The following is an 18228-nucleotide window of genomic DNA, read 5'->3' on the forward strand; positions in this document are numbered from 1 at the left end:
CAGAGCCCCAAGAACTGAGAGTGGAGATGGAGAAAAGGAGGAGAAGGGAGCGAGGAGCCGGCAGCAAAGGGAACAGCAGATTGCGTCCAGCCAATGGCAACGGCTGGACGAGGTGGCACCAAATTCCCTCTGGCCAATGACTGGCCAGAGTTTAAAGGAGTCTCATTAGCATTTCCCAGAGGCTGGGGCTGGGGCGGCGTGGTGTTGGCGTCGGCTGCAGCCCCACGCTGTGTCTCCGGTGGCTGAGCTACTCGACTTTCTGTCCCCTCCCCCTCTCCCGCCCTTATTTCCACGCGGGGCTGTCTTGGCCAGGCAGCTCTGCTCACTCTGTCCCTTTTGGCAGCAGATCAAAGAGTTTTGAGGAAACGGTCGCCCTAGGCTAACTCTTCCCTTTAAATTCCGAGCCCAGAGAGATCCGCGCACAGCGGGTCGGGCCTGCACAGCCATCCACGTGCCACAGCAGAGAGGTGTTCCGAGCGCAGCTCCACCGACGCCCCGCACCAGCGGACCCCTGAGCAGAAGTCCATCCTCTGTCTCAGCTGCGCCAAATTTGCTCCTCAGCCTCAGCCCCGGGAGCGTGATCCCAGCTCCCGAGAGCCAGATGCCCGCCCACATGCTGCAGGAGGTGAGCGTCCCAGAAGTGGCCTCTGTCCCGCTGCGTAGCGGGCGCGAATGGGGCTTGTAGGCGACTGGTTAGTGGGGGAGACAGTTAAGAGCTTCTGTGAAGAAAGGGCCGTCTTTTCTGCTTCCCTCGGTTGGGGGCAGGGTGTGTTTTGCATTCTGGAGGATTTATTCCCTGACTCTTGGTTCTTGAGCTTTAAAGTCAGGAAAACTCTGGTCCTGCTCAGACCCCCTGCATACATGGGGTTTCCTTTGCGTGTTGCTAGGGGTGCGAGCTGTTTACCCTTCTCGCTCCTTCTGCTCCTTCACCTTATGATTTAACTCCCAACTCATCTGCAATTTCTGGAAACCGTCTCCTATTCCATCTCTAGATACCTACCACCATCACATAGCCTAGGTACTGAGGCAGGGTCTGTGCCTCTACTGCACACCACCCTCCACCCCCAGCTGCATTAGAGAGCAAGAGTCCTTTACTGCCCCAGCCTCTGCGTTCTCTTGACTCTCCACTTCTCTTTTCAGATCTCCAGCTCCTATGTGACCACCACCACCATCAGAGCACCTCCAAATGAGGGTCTCCATGATGGAGAACAAAAATTGGAGAAGATGTCCCTTTACTCAGCAGAAGATATCCGCCCTGAAATGAAAGATGATATATATGATCACAGCTATCAGGATGCCGAGGGTCCCACACCCAAGCTTGAGTATGTCTGGAGAAACATCATCCTCATGGGCCTGCTGCACCTGGGGGCCCTGTATGGGGTCATACTGGTTCCCACCTGCAAGTTCTACACTTGGATCTGGGGTAAGCAGGTTCCTTTATTCTGAACCAGTACCCCAGGTTTCTCACTGATATTTAATAAGGTGGGGTCTTCCACAGAGCAGAGGCTCCTCTCCTCAGGTTTTGCCTGCCAAGTGTCTTTGGTTGCCTGAGAGGCTGACTGGCCTGGGAATAGAGCCTAGTGAGATTGGGGTGCAGGAAGGTAGGTTCTACAGGGTCCCTTAACATGGGTGCTGAGGAGCAAGCACTGAGACCATGCACAGGGGGCTTTGAAGTATAGATATGTGTGTAGCACAGAAGCAGCTGTCCCCCCAAAAAACTTTTCTGTTTGAGTCAGTTGGCTCTCTGTCCCTGTCCTGCCTGCCTGAGTGACTGAGAACCTGGGGCTAGACCAGAGTTCCTGAACTGCACACTGAGCACAGTCAGGGTTGTAGGAAAGAAAAGCTGATGAGGAGAGATCATGCAAAAAGGAAGAACCTGAAGGATTATCAATAAGATTCTGACCTGACCCCAGACCAGACCAGGCTGGTTTGTCATAGAGGGGAAATAACAAGGCCATGACCCAGACTGCACAGATGTGTTGCTCTGTCACTCCAGATAGGTCTGGATACAGCTTATGCCAGTCAGCAATATATGCTTAGAATGAAATAATGTGGCAGAAATGCTTCCTGTTCCATTCCCCACTCTGCCATTTCCTGCTCTTCTCTCCTGAGGCTAGGAAGTGCCCAGGACCTAACAACTCCTAACACCTGCTCCTCCCTATTCCTTAGGCTGCTGTAATGAGAGAGAGAGGTTGCCAGTTCTCCCCTGACCTGCCCATAGCTTAGCATTTTTGGAGATCCATGGCTGGAGGCTGATAGCCCCTGGACCCATGCATGTGCTTTGCAGACAGATTGACCTCTGCCCCTAAAGCTCAAGAAGGGAGAGGGAGCAGGGAGATCTAGAGACCCACGGGCCCAACTGCTGCTCTCCGAGAAGTAGGAAGCCAGGACACCCTCTCCAGGACACAACCAGAAGTTTTCAGAACAAAGAGGCATGAGGAACTTTCTTGAAGGGTAGTAATGTAGAAGGGCTGATTAGCCATGTGTTAGCCTATCCCCACTGGGCCTCTTAGGTGGCTATATCTGGTCTTGGTAGTTAAACTTTATCTTGGAGAATGCTCTAGGTGCCATATGGAAATGAAACTGAGAAGATTCCCTTTCTCAGGATCACCTGATACTAAGTTGCAACAACACTACATTTATAGGATTGAAAAGGTCCTATTGCAGTAGGTCATTGTGTGTCATTGCATCGTTTCTCCTCAGTCAGCTATTTCAAGAGACTTCTGTATCTGTAGACTCTGGAAGAGCACTTAGGGCAGGGTTGAGGAGATGTCTCTGGCAATGCTGAGGGCCAAAGGGCAAAGTAGTGAGATGTTGCTTAACCATCAATGTGGACACTAACAGTCCTCTGGGGAAGTCAGAGTGAATCTAACTGACTGAGCCTTCTTGAGAGTCTGACAAGTATGCATAGAATAGGGACCAGAGTGCCTGGATTCGGATCCAGTTCCCCTTATGATGGGATGGCATATGCTTTAGGAGCCAATGAGCCAGGGTCGTATGCACCATGATGATACTTCTGGGCCTCTCAGCTGAGTGTTTCTGCTTTGTCTAAAGCCCTTTCTTTCCTTCTGGTGATTGCAGGGCCCTGGTTCACTGTGGTTTTTCTAGGTATGGGTGATACATATCAGATCTCAGTTACCACATGGCCAGAGGCCAAATATCAGCTGGAGCCTCCAGTCCAGCTTAGAGAGAATGTGGCCAGTACTTTCCTTGGTACAGTTACTATTTCTTTGACTCTCCTGCGAACCCTGTGGGAGGAAAGGGATGGGGTACAGGAGGGAAGGGAGGGGAGAGAAAGGAGCTGTTTAGGAAACTCTTTATCTCTGGCTGTAGAACACAGGATAATTTGTTATCATATATACCATTTTCAACCCAGCTAAAATCTGTGGCTCCTTAAGATCATCCTTTCCATGTGGCTCCTAGGAATGAAACATTGTTAACAGTTTCTCCCAAGGTCTGAGTCCTTGCTTCTTAGAGCTACTAAACAGGAAGACATAGGTACACCTGCCTACTTGCCCTTTATTTATTTTATTTTTTTTTTTAGAGAGAGTGAGGGGGGGGGGAGAGAGAATTTTTAATATTTATTTCTTAGTTCTTGGCACACACAACATTTATGTTGGGGTGTGGTACTGAGGATCGAACCCGGGCTGCACGCATGCCAGGCAAGCGCGCTACCGCTTGAGCCACATTCCCAGCCCCCCTACTTGCCCTTTAGAGATTGTATCTGGTGCCTGGTGAGCCTGTAGAACTAAAGGAAGCAGAGGCAAGGCAGTGCTCAATAAACAGGCACCCTCTAAAGCATCTATTTCTTTACCTGCAATGTGTGGTGTTACTAACAACTACCTGTGATAAAGCTTGAGCCACTGCACACACGACTGGGTGCAGGACTGACTTACCCTGATAGTGTTGCACTGCCTGGTATAATGCTTAAAAGATTTTCACCAGCTGGTACATTGCTACCCCTAGTGTCCACTATGACCAGTTGAGCAGTGCCCAGATTGCTGTGGCTATCTTCATAAAATCCTTATATGTAGGGTTCTGAGCTCTGTAGGAATAATTTGATTATCTTCGAGAAGGTAAGCTGAATGTCAAACCGGACAAGACCTTGGATAATACCCCCACCTTTGACGATGACAGTGGCACAGTGGTGAGAGTCTTATTCCTATCTTGCCATCCTGCCTCCTTAGTTCCTGAGAATCCTTGACTTGTCTCCATTCGAAGGTGGAGAGGCTAGGAGGTGGTGGTCACTTTTCAAGTAGTAAAAGGCACAGGCCTTGGATGCCAAGGCAGCCCTATGGTTCAGGTAAGGCGGATATTCACCCAAAGCCTAAAGAGCACATGAGTGGTATAAGGAGAGTTACTTTGATATGCTTTCCCTATGGACCTTTCCTGTTGGTGACTCCTCTATCATCTTGTCCTGGCAGCCTGTGTGTACTATTTAATCAGTGGCCTGGGCATCACAGCAGGAGCTCATCGCCTATGGAGCCACCGAACTTACAAAGCGCGGCTGCCCCTGAGGCTCTTCCTGATCATTGCCAACACCATGGCATTCCAGGTGAGAAGCGGATGCTGCTCGGCTTTGTATCTCTACCTTGTTGATGACCTAGGGTGGAATGGAGGGTGTCAATGCCCTGAGAGAAGCCTCAGCAGGACCATCACTGACCTTTCCAGTTTCCAGGGGTCACCTAAAATGTACGCTCAAACATGGAATGCTTCAGAATACTTCACTAGGAAGGGAAGTAGAGGGTAAATAGGCAAAGCTCTGGAGGTACAGGATTGTTTTTGATACCAGTGTGTTCAGCTATTGTGATCCTTTATCATAAGGGGCCACATCACATAGCCACACACTGAACCTGGTTTCCTGGGCAGACACTGGGAGTGGGGGATACTCTTGGTTTAGGGAGACTATCTTCAGACACCACCTTTTTTTTTTTTTTTTTTTTTTGAGAATGATGTCTAAGAGACTCAGGAACTTTGTTGTCGTGGGTAATAAGATCACATTTCTATAGCATTGTTTGCTGGGAACTATGCTATGCACTTCATATAGATGAACTCATTAAGTCCCGATACATCTTAGGAGATAGGTGCTATTATTTAGCTCCCTTTTACAGATGAGGAATCTGAGTCACTTAGAGGGTGGATGGACCAACCTTGTCACCCAAGGGCAGTATGTACCTCATGACCATGACCACATTTCTGTGGTAGCTAAGTCAGCTATTGAGGATAGTTGTGGCCCAAATTTATATCAGAAATAGAATGAAGGGAATTGGGGTAGAGGACTCTTACAGCTAGAACATTATAGCAATGGGCACAGGATAACTCGTGGTATTGGGCTTAAGAGGAGAAGAAAAAACAAATTAGTCCTGTTTTTCTTGGCAATATCTGAGGTATGGAACCACATTTGGATAATCATCTCTGGTCCTAGAAACTTATACCTTCAAGGTTCCTGATGTTGTCTCTGTGGGCCAAAGAGAAAGAAGAAACACATTGGAACATTTTTTGAAGGAATGGAAAAAGCCCCAGACAAGCCCAGAAGTCCTTTGGAGATGCAGTCATGGTCATGAGTTACATGCTACCCTTGAAGCTGTCACTTGCAAACACATTAAGATAGAACTCCTTGCAGTTTTCCTCATAAGCCAGACCCCAGGGTCTGAAGCCACCTGCCTCATTCCCTTGCTACAAGAATTGCCCTGTTCTCTCCTAGTGAAATTATTTGAGCATGGTGGTTTACCTGCATTCTCCCCATCCTGTAACCTGCAGGAAGTCGCAGTTCTATTCCTGGGTCTATACTGCAAGTTGCTTTTCCATCTGATCTTCAGGGCAAGTGTGCAGAAGAGGGCAGGCCCCTCTATGCCTCCTCTGGAGCCAGACTGTGTGAGGTCATGCCAAAAGCCATGGACCCTTTACATACATTTAAGAATGGCATTTTTCCCATGAGGGCGTCCCTCCTCAGGCCTGCATTCCTCTTCTCTGTCCCTCCAGAATGATGTTTATGAATGGGCCCGAGATCACCGCGCCCACCACAAGTTCTCAGAAACACATGCCGACCCTCACAACTCTCGCCGCGGCTTCTTCTTCTCTCACGTGGGTTGGCTGCTGGTGCGCAAACACCCAGCTGTCAAAGAAAAGGGGGCGACCCTGGACCTGTCGGACCTAAAAGCTGAGAAGCTGGTGATGTTCCAGAGGAGGTGAGTAAAGGGAAGACGGGACTAGGGATGTGGCCCTGGGCACCTGAATCTTAAGGACTCCACCTTTTACCTTAAGTCTTAGAAAAATAAAAGCTAAGGATTTACTGGGTTTGTAAATTCAAACTCATTTAAAATCCAGTATTTAACAAGCCACAGGTCCTCAGTCAGTTTACGGCTCTGTTCCTTTCTCTCTGAGCTATCTTAATGAAACCTGTTAAAATGCAGCAAATGCTCACTGACCTGGGATAGTTATGGACACAAAAAATAAAGTAGTTAAGTTCTTTCCTTCAAGGAGTTTGTATCCTCTTGGGGTTGAAGGGCTAAGCCAACTACCCAAATAACCACAATACAGGGTAGAATATTGTCTGTACTATGAGAGGTGCAAAGGGAGGGAGATTGCTCAGTGCGGGCAGAGGAAAGTGGTTTTGAAAGATCTTCACAAATATGAGTGATCAGTGATAATGTAAACAGAAAGAACAGAATAAGGCAGAGAAGTCTCAAGCATGAAGGATGTCCTTCTTCCTGAAGTGTAGGGTGGGGCAGGTAAAAGGACTACGGAGACTCAAGCAGTTCCTGTGCAATTCTAGTGTGGATTTAGGATTTTATTCAGTGGGCAACAGGGAACCTCTAATCATCTCCTTTGCAGCCATGTGGCATATTCAAGGGCATGCTTCAGAGAAGCTGCTTTCAGGACAGGTGAAAGTTACCATTGAGCCAGAGAGACAAGAGGCAGGGACACAGGTTAGACAGTAGCAAGGATCCATGCTAGGGAAGCAGTGGCAGCATGGAAAGGAGTTGGAGGCAAGGAATGACAGTGACATACAAGTGAAAGACGTGACTGCTGAAGGGAGGTAGGCAATCCATTCCCTTAAAATGCCAATCGCCTGGCTTTCACAGGAGTGAAGAGTATGGAACAGGGCCTCTGAAAGGACAGAGACCTGCAGGTGACCAAGGATATTCAGTGAGCCTTCTGAGAGACAAGTAGAGCAAAGAATTTCGGGGAACAGGGAGTAGCTAGAATGGAAGCATGACACTGTGACAAAAGGAAGGCTCCTGAAGGCTCAGGCTGCAGAACTGGCTGATGAGTTTGAGATTTGATGCTCATCTGTTTAACCAACATGGCCTTATGGTCTCCTGAAAAAGAACAATGGACTTCAAGTCAGGATACAGATGTTTCCATATTTGTTCCACTGGTTACCAGTGGGGCCTTCTTAGGAAAGTCATTAAACACATTGTTGCCTCCTCTAGAGACTGGGATAACATGCATTGAAAAGTTCTTCCACACTATTCCCTCGTGCTCTTTTCTGACACTCTCCAGTGAAAGTGGACAATCCACTTAGGCATGACAGCCCTCCACTGACTCACTGTGGGATCTCTCAATGTAGGTACTACAAGTCCGCTGTTCTGTTGATGTGCTTCATCCTGCCCACACTGGTGCCCTGGTTTTGTTGGGGTGAAACTTTTGCACACAGCTTGTACGTCGCCTCTTTACTGCGATATACCATGGTGCTTAATGCCACCTGGCTGGTGAACAGTGCTGCCCACCTCTATGGATACCGCCCCTATGACAAGAATATCAACTCCCGGGAGAATGTCCTGGTTTCCCTGGGAGCTGTGGGTAAGTCATAAGACAATAGCATGACCACATCTAGTGGTTTCCTGATCAGGATATTTGGCTAGGAGCTGGAAGAACCCAAATGACCTATTTTTATGACCACTTTGTAGCTTTTTTTTTTTTTCCAGTATAGTTCTAGGGGAAAGACACTGTGAAATCCCTTTGGGAGTGTGGCAACAACTCTTATGTAAAATGGAAAGGGTAAAAAATAATGCTGCTTTTGATTTTAAGTTATAAAACAATCTCTAAATCCTACCTACATTGAGCCCCATTGACTTTTTTCTTCTAGTCATCTTTTACAGGTTTGTAGTCTTGAGGCAGAGAATGCATAGAGAAAATTAGAGACATCTGCATGACTTAGAAGCCCAGTGTCTTATATTTAAAGATGCTGTAAAAAATGTAGAACAATTATAATTCAATTCAAAAATTTTATGTCACAGAATATTTTTCTCTCCATTGTACTTGGATGTGCCCTATCTTTCAAGTGTGGGCCATACCTTGTTATTTGTTGATGCCAACATGAGGGGAATCAGTGCATCTCTTGGTGGCCCGTGCTCCCACATGCCACCCTTGCTCCTTATGTCCTTTATTTTTCTGTCTTCTGTTCTTACAGTGTGCTAGGAACTCCCTTTTCCCATAGTGCTGGGGGAATCCTCCAGGAAAGCAGAGAGTTGGACAGTTCCACCATCAAACTCTACCTTTTCCTGTCCTTCATTCCAAGTGCATATAGACTTTGACCAAGGCCTCAAGTTAGTTTTCCTGGTGCAGACACCATATTTGAAATAAATGACCTATGATGTATAAATCATAGAAATGTAAGAACCTAGATTGAGATGTGTCCCATAATTGTAAATGGAACTCCAAACCTGCTCTTTTGGCTTCTTAACCTTACCCTTTGCTCTCTTCCAGCTCTGTTTCCTGCCATTCTAATCTCTTTGCTTCTGGAATTGCTTCCCCCATGGTCACATGTTAATCTTTTCTCTGATAAAGTGACTTTCCCCTAGAAAAGAGTCTTCGGCTATCTCTTACTGTCCCTGTTGTGTCCCATTGACTCTCTTCTCCCTTCTCTATCTGTATGTCTATCCCCTTTTAAATCTGATACCTTTGGGCTTGTTGAGGTCTTGCTCTGAACCCATATGTGGAAGTTAGCAATCCTCTATCAGCACCACGCATCTTGGTGTTCCCTGTGCCCCACTCTGCACTCCTGCTTCCCAGTTTACTGGGTGGTCAATGTGTGTACAGAGATAGTGCATAATTTGAGATGCCCTGGATGGAGTAATTGACTTGGTAAAGAATTTCCTTCACTTGCTAGTTCATATCATTGCTATTCTATTTATTTTTTATACTAACTAATAAATAAAGGACCTCTCTTTTTTCCAACTCTGATAAGGGTCAGTGTTATTAGTATTGGAATTGACTTAGACAAAAAAAGAGTCCCTCCAGAATTGTTTTTTTACCCAATAGTGAAATGGTCCTGAATCCAGGCTTTTTTTCTTTTTTTTTTTTCTAGCAAGGATTTCTCAGAATCTCAGCTTACAGAAAATCTCTAAGTATTTTCAGAGTGGTTCTGTTTTTTCACCCCAGGGTCAAAACTCAGGATTAGGATCCAGATCAGCCTACTGTGAACCAGCCATGGTTGTGGAAATTCTGGCCTCTGGTTGAGCCTCCTTTTCTCTTTGTAGTGATAGGATGGCTGTGGCATTTCCAAACATCCAAAATATGATTTCAAGTAAGGGTGTGGTTGAGGTGGGAAATGGTGCTTACTCACCTTGTTAGCAGCACTGCTACAATTTCTTCCTCTGGACTCTCCCCTCCTCACCTCAACACTTGTACAGAGGCAAAGTGCCTGTGGGGTTGTAGGCCAGTATTTAGTGGAACTATGGTATTTTCTAGTATAAAATCCTTTCTCAACAGTATTATCCTCCAATAGAAACTCCTTATCACAAAGGCTCCCAGATAGACATAGGTGATCAGATCCTCTTGGTTCATTGCTTATGATGACTCTGAGGGCATCTATTTGTTTTAAGTAGAAGACACAGGGTTCTTTTATTCACTCAGCAACAGCAGCTTTCTCTGAGGTTTTTAGTGCCCTGCTGGGTAAGAGGTTGCCAAGATGAGGAAAACAGAATTCCACCGAGATTCATAACTTCTTTCCTTGGTTTGTTCCAGGCGAGGGTTTCCACAACTACCACCACACCTTCCCCTATGACTACTCTGCCAGTGAGTACCGCTGGCACATCAACTTTACCACGTTCTTCATCGACTGCATGGCTGTCCTCGGCCTGGCTTATGACCGGAAGAAAGTATCCAAGGCCGCTGTCTTGGCCAGGATTAAAAGAACTGGAGATGGAAGCTATAAGAGTGGCTGAGTTTGAGGTTGTCCAGGGTCCTGTTCCAAAATCCAGTAGAGGTTTAATGTTCTGTTAATTAACTACTGAGTAATGCTACCTGGATGCTAAAGATGATGACCTTAACACATTCTGGTTCAGTAAATGACAAGTACTGAAGGGCAACAACTCCCCTCTTTGATGCTAAAACAATGTTCATTTCTTCTCTCTTTATTTCCATTGTCCTTTTCTTTGCTTGGTTCCTATCATCTTCCTTTGTCTTCTCCCTATTGCCTCCCAGGCAAGCATCTGGTCAGCCGCAGGTCGGTGTCCAATGAAAAGCCTAGCAATCTTCCAAGAGCTTAAAAGCAAAGAAAGGATTTACTTCAGATACCCTCATGTTTGATCTCTCCTGAACTTTAAGGCAGGTGGCTCCACTTAGCTATGCAACAAAATCTTCTCAAAAGTGCTCATTAACTGTCATCATACACTTTGCTAGGTGGAAGATGAAAATAACTATTTATCATAGAGCTTGCAAAGTAGGTCATTCATCAGGGGAGAGTGAGCATGCTGGATATTATTTCTAAGTAAGGGTGTGGTTGAGGTGGGAAAGTTCTTTTTGTAGTCAGACCCAGATGCCTACCTAGCAGAGACCTGGAGCCTCTCCACCCAGTATGCATCCTTTCTCTCCTGACTGATTAGGGGATGGCCATGCAGGTTGGCAATGTTAGATAACAGCAGCACATCTTAATGTCTCAATATAGTTTAGACTGAGGATAAATGGGAAGCATATAGTTCTTAGGAAAAGTGATCTCTTCTGGGGAAAAAAAAATTCCCCCTGTATTAAGGAGATTTGTTATTTTATAGATGAATGAGTTGTCGACTGTGTCCGGAAGTGATGGATACAGCAAGAGCTCATTGAGTTGTGAGGATTTCGTGAGCTGCTTGTCCAACTTCTTTCATCTTTCTCTGTGCTATCTTCAGGATTTTGGTCACTGCCCTTGTAGTGATAGGATGGCTGTGGCATTTCCAAACATCCAACAATGGAAAGATTTTTAGCAGGTGAATTTGGATCAGAGTTAAATGTGTATAGTCATAATTTGTATTGCAGCATGAAAATATTCACTGGGAGTATTTCCCTCTGAAAAAGAAATGCTAAAAAAGCTTGAAGGAGAAGAGGAGCCCATTGGTTTACCCATTCCTCCCACTGCTGGGCAGGAGATGGACAGTTGGAGGGGCAGGGTCTGTAGGCAGCTCCTCCGAGAGATCACTTTCCGAAGGAAGAGCTCTGACAGCACATTGCCCAAGGGTTCAAAAGTCACTGAGTGATTTATTGGGTGTTCTAGTGAACTGAGTTAGATAGTGGGTCCTCCACTACAAAGCAGAGGCCTGCAGTTCAAAACACCTCTATAAAGAGAAGCCTTCATGTCGGTGGAATAAAACATAGGCTTCCTCCCCCAGTGTTGTACCTTTTCATGCATCCTTGCTTTGTGACCATCAGATTGCATATAGGACTGCCTGGGTGGGACAGGAATTTCTTAACTGTTTCTAGTTTTCTGGCTCTACTCCATCTGTCATCTTTCCTCTGCTGGTTCACTCTGTTCTCCAATGTTTTCTTCTTTGTCTGAAGAGTCAGCCTCCTATGTCCATTTAGGGAAGTGAGAACTTGCTATCTAGGCAGCTCCCTGTCCTGTGGACACAAATCTCATGAGCACAGAACTATTGTTTCTCTTTAGCAAGGAGAGCTGACTGTCTCTTTGCTGGTCTCCAGATCCTCTGTGCCTGTGCCACACTGATAACTTCAGAAAGTTTAGCGAATGCTCTAGAAATATTCCTGGCTCAGACAGCTTCAGTCTCCTGTGAAGCCAAATGCCCACCATACCAGTGAGCCAATCTCAGAGGAAAGCAGGGTTAGAAGTCAGTCTCCTCTCTCTGGGTTGGAACAGAGAGCATGCTCAGTGCCTCCTGCATATTCAGTAAGACTGCTTGCTCCCAGGGGAGCAATCAATCCTTGTAGAAGGAGGAGGATGCATAGTCTTCACTGGGAAGCACAAGAAATAAGGGCAAGTCCCAAGTGCCTCATTTTGAAAGGGGGCCCCAGCCTGGAGCCAGAGTCTGCTGTAAACCTTTGGCTGAAATGTGGGATATGAGATGCCATGAACTTTGCTGAAAATATTTGTGTCTGTTCAGCAAACTAATCAACATCCCCTACCACACAACCTAGGGCAGAAAGTAAGATAGAAGAAGTCTAGAAAAACACAGAACACCACTATTTGAAGACTATGGACCTGTCCTGCCCTAAACCTCAGTCCTTAAAGCAGAAGCCTGACTCTGCTCTACCAGGATCAGCAATGTGCAATCCCAAATGCTCTGTCCACTGAGATCTAGCCATGGGAGGAAGCAGGGCCTTCCAGCCTGCAGTAAGGCAACTTGTCCTTAAGCTGTTCATTTTAGTAGGAAATCACCTTATGAAGAGCTGCCTACTCTGTGCCTATCACCGGAAATGTCTGTTGAATGGTTTTAATTCTACAGGTCATCAAATGTCTGCTTGATAATATATAAACAATAAACTCAACCTTTCTCTTTTCTTCTCATCCTGTTCCATGGTTCTGATCTATGCCATGTCCCTACACACATGGGTATGGTGACCTCAGGGTGAGGTCCCCAGTAACTCTGTAGGGGCACGCTGGTTCAATAAGAACACTCTTCAAGATTCTAAAGCTCAATTCAAGTGACACATTAATGAGAAACTCTCATCAAGAGTTAATTACTCAATCCTTGCCTTGTGGGTGTGCTCACAACAGATTTGGGTGCCTTACTTCTTTTCTAATCCTGTGGTTATGCTCCTCCTGGTTCCCTCTGAGCAGTCCTTTACCCCTGAGAGCCTGCAGCAGTGCCCTAAATCAATAGAAGCCTGGCTAGAGTGTTATCAGTGAAGAGACTTGAAGGATTCCCCTCTAAGTTTCATTTTAAAAGCCTTTCTTAGGAATGTTTTTATTAAGTGCCCAAATTTGAAGGAGAGTAGAAGCAATTTGAATGTATTTGACATTTGAAACATGGAATGGTGGTAGTAGCATTTATAGTGGAAAGTATGCTTGGTTTGCTAATATCTTCAGTGTACTGTATGTAGCTCAAAGGGGTAAGTCTAAAAGGTAAACAAAGCAAGGTGACCCTGTTACACTAGTGGGCAAAGTCTGGGCCTTCTAACCCGGTGCCACCAACTTGCTGTGTGACCCTTGCTTTTATAACAAACCCACTCCCCAGACAATGTCATTAATCCATTCAGAGCCCTCTTGAGCTAATCACCTCTCTTTAAAGTCCCACCTCTCAATTTGTTGCTTTGGGGATTAACATTCCAACACATGAACTTTGAGGAGGAATGCTGAAATTGTTGCACTGGACAAATCACTCAGTTATAATGTGCCTTGCTTTATCTTCTGTTAAAATGTGGTATGATAATAATACTGACCTACCTCAAAGGACAGTTTTGAAGTATGACTAAAGCCTATTATTAAGCATTTTGGGATCTTCAGAGGAATTCTCAAGCCCCACAGACTTTTCTAGTAGCAGTATCCACCACAAACTTGATATGCACATATGTCTGGATGTCATTATTAGCCTACATGGTTCTCAGAGATTAAATGCAGCCATTGGAGATGGATGTGTCTCTTATGCAGGGTACCTTTTCTTTGCCTGAGTGGATTGGGTTTTTTTCTCTTCCCATTTTAATGTGAGATAGTAGTTATTGGTTATCTAAGAATAATTTTGGAATATCAAGTCTGAAGCTAGTTGTACTGATCCGAGATTATGTTTGTTAATAATAAAAGTGAAGTGATTCTGATTGCACTGTGTCTTAGAGTGTTTTGGCTGTGATATAATCTCCTGGGACCTGTCTCTATGGCCCACCATCCCATGTGTGTCCTGAGCCTCTGTAGCGTGAGAGCTTTAGAAATTGTGTAACTTGCATGAAAAGGCTGTATATAGCAGTAAAATGCTCAGAAACCAAGCCAGGGTTTTGTGATTGACCAGTCACTGTCTTATTTAAGGTAGCAATGAATGTGAGTCTATAAAGCATTTATTTATACTGATAATACATGATCCAGTAAAATCAAGTCTCTTGAAATGTCAAAAAAAAAAAAAAAAGTTAAAAATAGTTACAATGGTTGAGTCATACCCCAGGAACCTGCCCTGACCTTCCAAAGGGTAACTTTAGGTTAAACTCTGGGCAGCAGGAAAGGAGGTGTCTGTTCCTATTAAATCAAACACATATACCTGCGGTTGCACATTGGCCTGGACGCATGCCAGGACCACATGTGTCACGTGGTCACATGGACCCAAGACAAAGATGCTGGAAGAGGTCAACAGCAGCCGCAGAAGCAGGTTATGTGGTAACCAGGCTGGGCAGCCCAGCTCCTGGAAAGTCCTGGCTTCCAGGCAATAAACGGCTTCCTGACCACTGATATACAACAGCAGGAAGAAAGAAATAATCCAGGGGAAACTGGATTCCTGGAGTAGAGAGAGCTTCACCATCACATGATGGAAAAGGTGTTTGGTTTGGTTTACTCTCAGCTTCTATTGCTTTGGTAATTCTCTTGTGGCAAAGAGAGGGCAGAACTTGTACCGTCTGTACAAGCTCCATATTCCAGCAGGAACCTCCTTGACCAACAACTCAGCTTCTGTGACCTGTAAGAACTAGTTCTGTCAGTTTACCTCACTTTCTGATCTAAGGATGCCCTTGTCTTGAACAAGAAGCATGACTCTTAGAGTCATTATAAGGCAGGACTCTAATTCTGGGTGTTCAAAAATCAAAGGTAGCATATATCAAGGCTTTGCTTGAACTGAGGGTAACATTTTCTTCATCAACGAGTATCTGGCTTTCTACCTTGAGTCCCACTCCCTTTCCCTTGTTTAAAATGCTGAAGTCAGAATAATTTTTCGGTTGTCCCATAACTGCACCTGCCCTGCCGCGTCTCTGCTGTTGCATGGACTGGCATCCCAGGGAAACAACATGTCCTCGCTGTGCTCCTGCTGCCTTCTCAGTTCCTCCTCTTCCACACCTGGCTGTCCTCCCTCTGATTAAACACACCTCTGTGCCTCCTCCATATTTTCTATATCAATTTGTTCCTTGGACTGTTTTCTTCCTTGTCTACAAAAGTTATCCAAAGAAAGAGGAAAACAGAGAGATTTTAGAACTGGAAAACAGTTAAGGGAAGGAGTGACAGCTTTCTTCGGAGGGTGAGATGGAGAGCAAGAGCTCCCTGGGGGCAAAGCAGTGAACTCTGCTTTTCCATGTTTTATGAGAAGGGATAAAGAGATTAAGTCTAGGCATCAAGATTTAATTATTGGCAAAAAAAAAAAAGATTTAAAATAATGGAGAAACTAAAATAATGAAAATTTTTATACCAGTGGCCACCATTTTCTCCCTCCTCTCTAAAAGAACCACTATATTCCCCAAAATATCTGGCAGAGCAATGAAAGAAGCAGCACCTAAATTAAACAGAAAGATGTAAAACTACCTTTGTTTCCTGATGATATAACTAGAATATGAAAATTTCTACAAAATAAACAATTTAGGCAAGGTTTCAAGATATAATAGCAATAGGGGCTGAGGCTGTGGCTCAGTGGTAGAGCACTTGCCTAGTACGTGTGACACTGGGTTCGATTCTCAGCACCACATATAAATAAATGAATAAAAATAAAGGTCCCTACATCTAAAAAAATATTTTAAATATATATATATATATATAATAGCAATATACAAAAATCAATTGTATTCTGTCTAACCTAGCAATGAATATACTAAAAATGAAATTGAAAAATACTTCCATTTATAGTAGCATCAAAAATAAAGATATGTCCAGTATGATGATACACTTCAAACTACAAAATGCTGTTGAAAGATTTTAAAGGAGAAAGTACTTGAAAGGTATTCAAAGGAAGTATAGTTCATGGATTAGAAGACTAATATTGTTACCATGGCAATATCTTGAAAGTTATGTATCATTTCAAGGCAATTTTTATCAAATTTCAACTTTTTTCAACCAAAGTACTGAGAATTGAAAACAAGGGCCCTTAACTACTGAGCCACATTCTCAGTCCTTTTTATTTTTTATCTTGAGACAGTGTCTCATTAAGTTGCTTAAGGACTTGTTGAGTTGCTGAGGCTGACCTCCAACTTGTGATTCTTCTTCCTCAGCCTATTGAGTCACTAGGATTATAAGAATATACCACTGTGCCTAGCTCTGATTTTTTTTTTTTTTTTTTTTTTGGTACTGGGGATTGAATTCAGGGGCACTCAACCACTGAGCCACATCCCCAGCCTTATTCTGTACTTTATTTAGAGACAGGGTCTCACTGAGTTGCTTAGTGCCTCACCATTGCTGAGGCTGACCTCCAACTATGATCCTCCTTCCTCAGCCTCCAGAGCTGCTAGGATTACAGGCATGCAACATTTTGCCCTGCTCTAATTCCTTTTTGAAGAAAATTTGACAAGCTGATCCTAAAGTTTATAGGGAAATTTATAAGACCCAGAATAGCCAAAACAAACTGGCAAGACAAACTCAAAGTTGGAGGACTAATACTTCCTGATTTCAAAAGTACTTCTGAGGGTCAATAATCAAGATAAAGTGAGACACTACCGGCATAAGAACACACATAAATTAATGAGATGGAATTAATAGTGTAGATGTATACCCCAACATCTAGGGTAAATTTGATTTTTGATGAGAGTGTCTAGATAATTCAACAAGAAAAAAATAACATTTTTCAACAAATGTTGCTGGGACAACTGGATATCCACATGCAAAGGAATGCTGGCCCACTAACTCAATATTAACTCCCAATGAATCACCTAATGCTATAAAACTCTGAGGAGAAACATAGATGTAAATCTCCAACACCTTGGATTAGACAGTAGTTTCTTAGATATGAAAGAAAAAAAAGATAATTTGAAGTTTATCAAAACTGAGAACTGTCCTTTGAAAAAAATGTTATCAAGAAATCGAAAAGGTTTGGGGCTGGAGCTATATAGCTCAGTGGTAGAGCACTTGCCTAGCACATGTGAGGCACTGGGTTCAATCCTCAGCACCACATAAAATAGAAGTATTGTGTCCATTTACAACTAAAATATTTTTTAAAAGGAAATTGAAAAAGTAACCCACAAAATGGGACGAAACATTTGCAAATCATATATTTGACAGGGGACTCAAACTCAAAACATAAAGTGAATGCTTATAACTCAAAAACCATACAAAAAAGATAATCCAATTTGAAAATAAAGAAGTTTTGTAATGGTACATAATAACTGAACATAATAGTGGGTTTCACTGTGGCATAATCATACATAAATATAACAATTGAATCAATAAAACCCAAATATACTAAAAAATAACTGACTGAAGTACTTCATTAAAGGAAGTACTCTGTCTTCCCTTAATTATATAGTTGTATGGTTCTCAGTCTCAAATGTCAAAGAGACAAAAGGTAAATTCTATAAACTGCAGTCTAAGATGATAATTTTGCTCTCCCAAATTACACTAGCTGGAAGAATCCAGGTACTATGTGCTATATTAGTGAAAAATGTTTTGGCCACTGCACAAAACAAATCCAACTTTCCTCAGAGTCAAAATCCAAGATCTCTGTCCACCAGACTAGAGGACAGGCACTACTGATAATGGCAATATCCACATTTCTACAGACAGGCACTGCACTGCAGGCTAAACAGCACATCACCTCACTCTATCAGAAGCAGGTGCTGTTGTTGCATGAATTCAACTAAAGAGATAGCTGGATCAGATCTGGAGAGAACCTGTGAGAGAGTGGACAGTGGCACTGTGGTCTGGCTTTAGAACTGAGGTCTCACCTCTTGGCTCTCCTGAGGACCAAATAGACAGCCCTGCTATAAAAGCAAGTGCCGGTCAATGATACTCCGTTATACCAAAGCCTGGTGGTAGCCCTCCTCCCTGACTGCCAATGTCAGGGAGCTGAACTCAAGTACAAACTACATAAGCTTCCTGTGTTCTGCAAGAACCCAGCTCTCTCCACCTTCTGACCCACCTTAACACTGAGCCACATTTGAGTTTTTAAGCCCTCTCCTCTC

The 18228-nt window shown here is 44.2% G+C and overlaps 2 protein-coding genes across 2 annotated transcripts in view; one reads left to right on the forward strand and one right to left on the reverse strand.

Moving 5' to 3' along the window:
- The first annotated feature begins 204 nt into the window (after positions 1 to 204).
- Positions 205 to 12724, forward strand: LOC101964310 (acyl-CoA desaturase 1). The gene is made up of 6 exons (XM_013362089.4): positions 205 to 625; positions 1141 to 1423; positions 4425 to 4555; positions 5983 to 6188; positions 7574 to 7806; positions 9973 to 12724. The coding sequence occupies exons 1-6, from the start codon at positions 602 to 604 to the stop codon at positions 10170 to 10172; spliced, it is 1077 nt and encodes a 358-aa protein (XP_013217543.1). The 5' UTR covers positions 205 to 601; the 3' UTR covers positions 10173 to 12724.
- A 1419-nt stretch (positions 12725 to 14143) lies between these two features.
- Positions 14144 to 18228, reverse strand: part of LOC120885406 (uncharacterized) — a 53275-nt gene continuing 49190 nt past the window's right edge. The window contains exon 5 of the mRNA XM_078021955.1: positions 14144 to 15276. The gene's annotated coding sequence lies outside the window, so the exon portion shown is untranslated. The remainder of the gene's footprint in view (positions 15277 to 18228) is intronic.

Source organism: Ictidomys tridecemlineatus, chromosome 1, assembly GCF_052094955.1.
Source record: "Ictidomys tridecemlineatus isolate mIctTri1 chromosome 1, mIctTri1.hap1, whole genome shotgun sequence".
Classification (NCBI taxonomy): Eukaryota; Metazoa; Chordata; class Mammalia; order Rodentia; family Sciuridae; genus Ictidomys; species Ictidomys tridecemlineatus.

Bases quoted from the DNA above. Each gene is read 5' to 3' on its own strand.
- LOC101964310 (XM_013362089.4), top strand. From the start codon at position 602: ATGCCCGCCCACATGCTGCAGGAG. The intron at 1,424-4,424 runs GTAAGCAGGTTC...TTGTCCTGGCAG, and splicing joins GTTCTACACTTGGATCTGGG to CCTGTGTGTACTATTTAATC. The intron at 6,189-7,573 runs GTGAGTAAAGGG...CTCTCAATGTAG, and splicing joins CTGGTGATGTTCCAGAGGAG to GTACTACAAGTCCGCTGTTC.